Here is a 7,739-nt window from a genome sequence, read left to right as displayed (position 1 = left end):
ATATATTAAATGTTTAATTTGCTCAAATAGTTGTACAGTGTGGGTATTATGCTGTATGGTGTATGTATCACTCCTGCATACGAGATCAGAAAGATTTCATAAGACTTTGTTTAATAAGACCTCAATGGCATCAGTGAATATAAAGATCAGTTCACCTTAATAAGGAATAACTGGTCTCTCTGCTCTCTGTAAATGACACCAAAAAAGGCAATTTTACTTGCACTTTTGGAAATTGATTTGACTGTAAACAAGTTCCCATGGGGGAGGGGGCACTGTTGGGAGACCAGCATGACAATTAGCCATTGAAAAACACAATCATGACAAACGGCTCCCAAAAGGGTTTATGCAGAATGACTGCTGTCACTGTAATATGCACAGAGGACCAAATAAGAAGAAATAAAGCGTGTCTTTGGGGCTATAAAACACAATGCAATGATGTGAAGACTCCATTTTTCCTAGAACAGTACTACTACTATTCAGATATAGAAATAAGATTCATATATATAATTTATATATATTTTTTTTTATAAAGTTTTCTTCTGTTTGTTTTCTTTTTATTGTGTTTTCATGAATGAATTATACATTGATTATGCGTTGGTTTAAAAACTGTACTTCTTAATTTGACACTTCTACTATTTCAGTGCTCCATGGGACATTATGACCTGTATTACAGAACAACTGGACAATCACAAATGTAGAATAATGTTGAACCTTGTGATCATCATTGAATTCTGATTATTGTATCAGAAATGCAAGATCGAGCATGACATGAGGGGGCATGTGTATGGCAGACCAATTACTAAAACAACCAATCAGTCAATAAATCAAGTACCCCTATATATATATATATATATATATATATATTAGTTATATTAAAGAGTAGAAAGTGCAAAATCATAAATATGTAGTAATAAATCATAAATGGTTTGTTTTAAACTTTTCAAAAATCTACTACCTTCTGTTTATTTACAGGTTTAAATTTTTTATCTTTATTTTTTTTTCTTCAGTGTGGACACCTTAGAACCTCACCGTATCTGTTCTTGGTGCTGCTGCCTCAGTATAATTATCACATAATCATTTTTGTCACGTGAACATAAATATAATCATATACTGTGATATCATCATTCTAACATAAAACACAATAATTCTGACAATTGTCATGACCAGATTAGCTGGATTGCGGTTCACATAAAATGAATGAGATGACTCTGACTCTTAAAAAGAGATGAGAGGCTTCGGAACACTATTCACATACCATTTCAGTAAGACCCTTTCTGTTGACTACTCCTGACTGAGCCTCCTTCGTCTGCCGAACGCCTGGGAGCCCACGTCAGTGGGGACAAATTTGCTGCTTCCAATTCCCCCCGAGCGGCTCAGGAAGTCTGCCAGGCGATGGGTCACACATGTGGCCGTGTTACTAAAACAACCAATCAGTCAATAAATCAAGTACCCCAAACCTTATGTATCTAAAATACATTTTAATCTTGCTCAAATTCACAATTGTTACAATTTGTAATTCAGTGGTAGAACCTCCCTCCTTTAATTCAAACATACTGTACAACAGCGGCATGTAAAGTGTGTTACATCAAGGCACAAGACACATCCATATTCAGGGAAGCCTTTTTATGAGGCACTGCTTTAATATGATCCCCAAAATACCGTAATGTGCTGAGACACATTAAAGAAACATGGGCCAAACCAGACTGTACATACTGAGTGTGCTCTCTGCTGAGAGGAAAGAATGAAGCAATGCTCTTCCTCTGATCCAAATGAGTAGAAAAATGATGGTTATTGATCACCGTTTTTTCTTTTCTTTTTCTTTTTTTACTTATGTTGCTTCATGGAAGAGCCAAAAAAATGAGCAGTTATAATGTCTGGCTGAATGGAAACGATCAGTGCTATCAACCGGAGTCCATTCAGATGAAAGTGAGGAGTTTCCATTCCCAGGGGTCATAATGTGGACATGATGCTTTCTCTTTTATTGACAGCAATCAAAGAAGAACTGTGGACGTGTAGACTGGTGACCTGTCGAAATATGTTATTTAGGATGTTATCGTCATTGTATATGGCACCAGCAACATATTAAGAATCCAGGAATGAAAAAAAAATATATATATATATATATATATATATATACAGGTTTAAATTTTTTATCTTTATTTTTTTTTGTTCAGTGTGGACACCTTAGAACCTCACCGTATCTGTTCTTGGTGCTGCTGCCTCAGTATAATTATCACATAATCATTTTTGTCACGTGAACATAAATATAATCATATACTGTGATATCATCATTCTAACATAAAACACAATAATTCTGACAATTGTCATGACCAGATTAGCTGGATTGCGGTTCACATAAAATGAATGAGATGACTCTGACTCTTAAAAAGAGATGAGAGGCTTCGGAACACTATTCACATACCATTTCAGTAAGACCCTTTCTGTTGACTACTCCTGACTGAGCCTCCTTCGTCGGCCGAACGCCTGGGAGCCCACATCAGTGGGGACAAATTTGCTGCTTCCAATTCCCCCCGAGCGGCTCAGGAAGTCTGCCAGGCGATGGGTCACACATGTGGCCGTGTTACAAGCTCTCTTCTGTTTCGTAACACTAGAGGGGGAAAAATATTGGGAATTGAAATATTCATTGAAGCAATGAATGCAACATATTAAAATTAAGAATTTGAAATGTAGAAAATGAATGTATTAAATATATTTGACAAAAAGAAAAATGGCTGCAGTAATGTATCTTACCTAAAATGGGTACTTATGCCTGATTGCGTTATTTTTTATTAAATTAAAAATGGATGTTCATTTCTGAGCTTTAAACAACAATAAGCAAGAAAGATCTCCTTCTAAAAATATCTTTATTAGATCAAGAACAAAGTCAAATCACACAAGACAGGAATTTTGCTGTGGGTTAAAAAAAGCTCATCGTTATGCCCTATCTACCAATGAGAGCTCCTCAATTTCATGAATCAGTTATATAACCCAAATAGATCCAGTGACTATATGAAATTAGTGGAACAGAGTCTGTCTGTTATTTGCTACTCTGCCAAAGAAAGTAGAAAAAAATGTTCTTTCAAGTCAATCAGGCAAGCAAACTTCCACATGCACTCGCATATCAGGGCCAAGCATGGGTTTACAGCCGCTGCCGATTAGACACGATTGAGCGCCTCTCCATATCCAGCTAACACATCATTCGCTTCCAGGCTGCGCTTCTTGCCCGGTGTGCCCGCTCCTACATTGGTGCGTGGATATGTCTGTAGTTTGTGCAACTCCTGGGACAGTTTCCCCAGCACGCAAGTGCTGAGGCTGGAGCAGCGCTTAGACACGGCTCTACCCAGGCTGTGAGGAAACAGACCACATGCAGAGAAACTCATAGACATGTAGACATGCAAGAGCATTCACATACAGGATAGACATGATGAAAGGATGCATGTTGACATGCTTCCTCTCACGGCTGTCATTATGGTCTCGTAAAACAAATCATGCTTCAATAATTCATTTCTGCTGCACTTTTCATGTCTTTACTTGAGCATATCATGCAGGCATTTTCTCACATGTTTTCAGATCATGCTTCCGTCCATGCCGTTTGATATACTCGTTTTCATGCATTAAAAGCAAACAGGCATTTATAAACTACCAATCTCTCATAAATCTGATGGATAAATAAAGTTTCATGCAGAGAATAAATTGGCAGAGGACTCTGCAGCTTAGAAAACATAAAAAAATGAATCCCCATATCTGTACAGAAATTCATGACATACCTGCCATATACAACAAGTACAAGTACACCTGACATTAAGGAGGTATTGCTCTCATGTTGAAGGGAATTTCGGGCTTACTTTCTTAAATATGAGAGAAACAAATCAGTGCACACTCACTAAATTATTCAACAGATTGCGTTTGGAACTATTCGAGAAGTACTATGGGATTTGTACCTGTTTTCCTCAGCTGCTTGTTGCTCCATGTCCTCTGCAGTCATCTGCATGAATTCTTTGACGATTGCGTGCAGCAATCTTCTCGCTTCGTAGTCGGTAAGCGTAGTTCGATCTGGTGATGATTCCAGTGCAGTCCTGCAATGCAACGTCTTTGTGATTATCATATCTTAGTGGACTATGCAAACGGTTTGTGTGAGGTATCCTTCTTTCTTATGTTTTGCATGATAAAAGCACTTTTTGCTTGCTACATCAAATCCTAAAAATAATCAAAACAATCTGCTAAGAGTATGGCACTTAAAAGCTGTCCAGTTGCCAAGTTAAGATTTATCACCCGATCAATACTGTCGTAAGCAGAGTGGGTTTGGCTGGGATTCATCTGATGTAATCAGAAGACTGATAGTCCATGATGCCGCAACCTCTAATGAAAACATATGCTCTCTTGCCTCCATCCGAACAACTTTACCAAAGCACCAATTTCACTTATAAATATTTTTAGCTCATTTAAGGAATTATCAAAGGAAAAAACACTGCCCTTTAAGCATTTATCAACATGGCAATATGTTTCTTATAAATCCTCCTCACCTGGCAGGAGCTGCATTAGAGCTGTACATCTGGCAAATAATCAGAGCGTAGGCAACAAGGAAAGCGGAGATCTTCAACATAACCATGGTCCCCTGTGGTGAAACATTTCATCATTAGATAGTTTAAGAACAGACCAAAACAGATGACAAAATCTGGTAAAGCCCTTACTAGTGAAAAAGTTGAAAATGCATTTTCAGTATTTTTTGCTGAAAATTTCCTTTTCTTCCTATGTATTAATCTATCCGTTTTTATTCCCCTCAAACCAATCCCACTTTTCAATGTCATTGGCACACTATTTGACCAAGCTTGAAAACTAAAATAATATTTGAAAAGTCTTCTCCTGTTTGCTGCAGAAGAACCAGAGCTTGTGTGGTTGGTGCAGACGTCTCCTACTGTCAGGCGCTATGCTATAACTGCAGCATTAAAGATATTAGTCTTGTGATTTCCCTTCCAGCAGGACCCTGTGCATTAGTGTAATGAGCTGCTGTCTCTGCACCCACAGCCAGGTCTAAGGATCCATCCAATTCTCCTTGAAAAAAAATCCATCGAGCATGCTTTCTGTGCAACTACAGAGCCAAAGAGTAATGTATATACCATTAAGCACTCCTACCATTTTATTTAGTTCATTTACACACATCTATAGTACAGTATATTTAGAATGATAAAAAGCATGGCACATCTATTATGTGTCAAGCCATAAATAGTTGTTACTTACCTTGAGATGTTCGGCTTCGTGCTATAGATATAGAAAAGAGTCGTCCCAAAATAGAGGGGATATTTCAACTTGACGAAATTTTGTGTCTGTTGAATTAAGCTACAATACAGCTGCCTATATACCCTCCATGTGGGTCTCACTGTTGACAGTGTGGGTGTTTAATGATTCTCCGACAGCCAACCAGAGCTCACTGCTCCCTCATCCAACCAATCAGATTGTCTTCGGGCTTCTGGAAAATGATAAAGAGTGTCACACCAATGACGTCATTCTTCAATCACAAACTGCTCCATTCACAAAAATTCACCAGTGATCAGCAAAATTCAATATCGTTTGGAAAAAAAAAATGTAAGTGAACTATTTAGAGAAAGTCTATGATCTGTTTTACCGTTTTGATAATTAGTGCCAACCTGATGCAAAACTGTTGGTTGTGATCTACCTATTTATCTATGTGTCTGTCTGTCTGTCTAGCATTGTGTCTTTACATACTGTATGTGATATGGCGCTATTACACATATAGATTTTGCATGATACTTAATTTTCTTTTTTTTTTATTTTATTTTGATAACTGTTCAGAAAACCTTGAGTAAAGCATATGGACCAAACTGTTATGGCTACATACTTAAAGAGCAGAGAGGAAAATGCACAAGGCATATGTGTGACATTTTCATAAATCCATTTCAAATTACGTGCAAGACAAATGCTGATGGCGGAAAACAAACTCAAATACCCTTTCACTGTGTATCCTGTAATAATGTGTGAGATCAATTGCAACAGTGCTCTTGTCCTTATTTGGGTTTCCATGATGATGTGACCCTTTGTCAGAATCAAAGAGGTTAAGACCATAACAAGCCTGCTATCTTAGCCTGCCAATTACACAGCTCTTTGTCTTGAGGCATCATCTGACTCCTCTTCTTTATTGGCTAAGGCCTAATAAACCATTTCCACTAAGAGACAGTGTTTGCGTCACATAGGAACCCCATTAGTCTGGATGAGCCTTTTAGTGCTATCGAACCCAAAGCCTCGCCAGTGACGGAATCAGTAAATCTGGGCAACATGACAGGACCAGGGACCCCTGCTACGGGCGCAAACTACACTTGCACGCGTGATGAACTCCTTTTGCCTAATGAAGGGTCATTTCCGCTAGAGGAACACTTTGCTGAGATTTACCATGTCCATAGATCAGCGAGTAAGCAAACAAATTAAGCCAGCAAGTTTTCCTTTCCTGCGTGAAACTTTGGAGTCGATACTGTAACCTTTCAAATTTGGTCACGCTTTGACATCACTCACTCCACCCGGCCTTGTGCAAGTTATTTCAGAAGACAGATAATCATTTTGCTTCGAGGCAGATGATGTCCTTTTGGATTACGTTCATTCATGGGCGGCATTCGCCTATGACACACTTCCTGAGTTCATTTGAGGAACGGTATCGCTAACAGCAGCTGTTATCATGGTGCAGGAGACGTCCGACAAAGCACTTTTGGACTGCACGCCTGTTTAAACACCTGCAGACGGAAGCGAACAGGGATTAAGTGTGATTTGTAATGACTCTGAGAGAAAAACTAAACACAATCCATAACCCTCTCTGAGACAAAGAGTAGCACTAAATGGTCAGCGAGGAGCCAGCACAGTTCATCCTTAGACATTAAGGAAATGAGATTTAATCACTGAGTGTTGCTCATCAATCAACCCACTTTAGTGAGTTAGAGTTCATCATAATCTCGTCTGTGTGCTTTACTGATCACACACAATCCTTTTATTTAGACTGCATTAACAACCAATGGCATCATCCGACTGGGATTGGATGGGTATGAGCGGGGCCCATTCAAAACTGCTTACTGCATGTGCAACACTACAGCAAAATGCACTATACAGGCAAAAGCTATTTCTGAATCACAGTGTCCTCCATTACTAATTTCCTTTTTGGCCTCTTCTTTTGCTAAAATCACAGCAAAGGATTTCTTTTCATAATGTGCCGTTGCTCCTCTGAGGTCTCACTTTCCTTTATTGATTAATCTATGCTGACTGACTTCCCTCTGTTATAGCAAATCCATCATAAGATGTGTTTCTTATGGGAGGATGTATTGACTGTTCTAGATGTCCTCATTATATATCACAAACACTGCAGTCTTTGAACAGAATCCTCTGAGACTTGCTGGATTTATCTATCCATACTGATGGAATGGCTCAGTAGAAAACTTCATAGATAATAAGGCCCAAGACAACTGGAAAATCACATTTCTACTGAGAAAACCAGTATGATTTGTGACCCTGGACCACAAAACCAGTCTTAAGTCGCTGGGGTATATTTGTAGCAATAGCCAAAAATACATTGTATGGGTCAAAATTATTGATTTTTCTTTTATGCCAAAAATCATTAGGATATTAAGTAAAGATCATGTTCCATGAAGATATTTTGTAAATTTCCTACCGTAAATAAATAAAAACTTCATTTTTGATTAGTAATATGCATTGCTAAAAACTTCATTTGGACAACTTTAAAG

General features: G+C 38.2%; 1 protein-coding gene across 3 annotated transcripts; it reads right to left on the bottom strand.

The window, feature by feature from the left end:
• Positions 1 to 1,049: 1,049 nt before the first annotated feature.
• LOC107754683 (calcitonin-1-like) lies at positions 1,050 to 5,458 on the bottom strand. 3 transcript variants are annotated; one of them, XM_016571231.1, is made up of 5 exons: positions 5,239 to 5,458; positions 4,524 to 4,615; positions 3,942 to 4,076; positions 2,573 to 2,608; positions 1,050 to 1,405 (listed from the first exon to the last, which is right to left on the bottom strand). In XM_016571231.1, exons 2-5 carry the CDS (start codon positions 4,607 to 4,609, stop codon positions 1,282 to 1,284), a joined length of 381 nt encoding a protein of 126 aa, XP_016426717.1. In that variant the 5' UTR covers positions 4,610 to 4,615; positions 5,239 to 5,458; the 3' UTR covers positions 1,050 to 1,281. The 3 variants fall into 3 exon arrangements, with proteins under 3 accessions (XP_016426717.1, XP_016426716.1, XP_016426715.1); XM_016571230.1 differs by lacking the exon at positions 1,050 to 1,405 and adding an exon at positions 1,536 to 2,025 and having other exon boundaries at positions 2,423 to 2,608; XM_016571229.1 differs by lacking the exons at positions 1,050 to 1,405; positions 2,573 to 2,608 and adding an exon at positions 2,625 to 3,345 and having other exon boundaries at positions 5,239 to 5,455.
• Positions 5,459 to 7,739: the final 2,281 nt, after the last annotated feature.

Source organism: Sinocyclocheilus rhinocerous, unplaced genomic scaffold (assembly GCF_001515625.1).
Source record: "Sinocyclocheilus rhinocerous isolate Xijiao unplaced genomic scaffold, SAMN03320098_v1.1 scaffold742, whole genome shotgun sequence".
In the NCBI taxonomy this organism is placed as follows: Eukaryota; Metazoa; Chordata; class Actinopteri; order Cypriniformes; family Cyprinidae; genus Sinocyclocheilus; species Sinocyclocheilus rhinocerous.
The sequence above is the reverse complement of the archived record's forward strand: the minus strand, read 5'-3'. Positions and strand labels throughout refer to the sequence as shown.

Coding starts and splice junctions, on each gene's coding strand:
- LOC107754683 (XM_016571229.1), bottom strand. CDS start 4,609: ATGGTTATGTTGAAGATCTCCGCTTTCCTTGTTGCCTACGCTCTGATT. Junction 4,077..4,523: donor TCTAATGCAGCTCCTGCCAG/GTGAGGAGGATT, acceptor GTTGCATTGCAG/GACTGCACTGGAATCATCAC. Junction 3,346..3,941: donor CAAGCAGCTGAGGAAAACAG/GTACAAATCCCA, acceptor GTTTCCTCACAG/CCTGGGTAGAGCCGTGTCTA.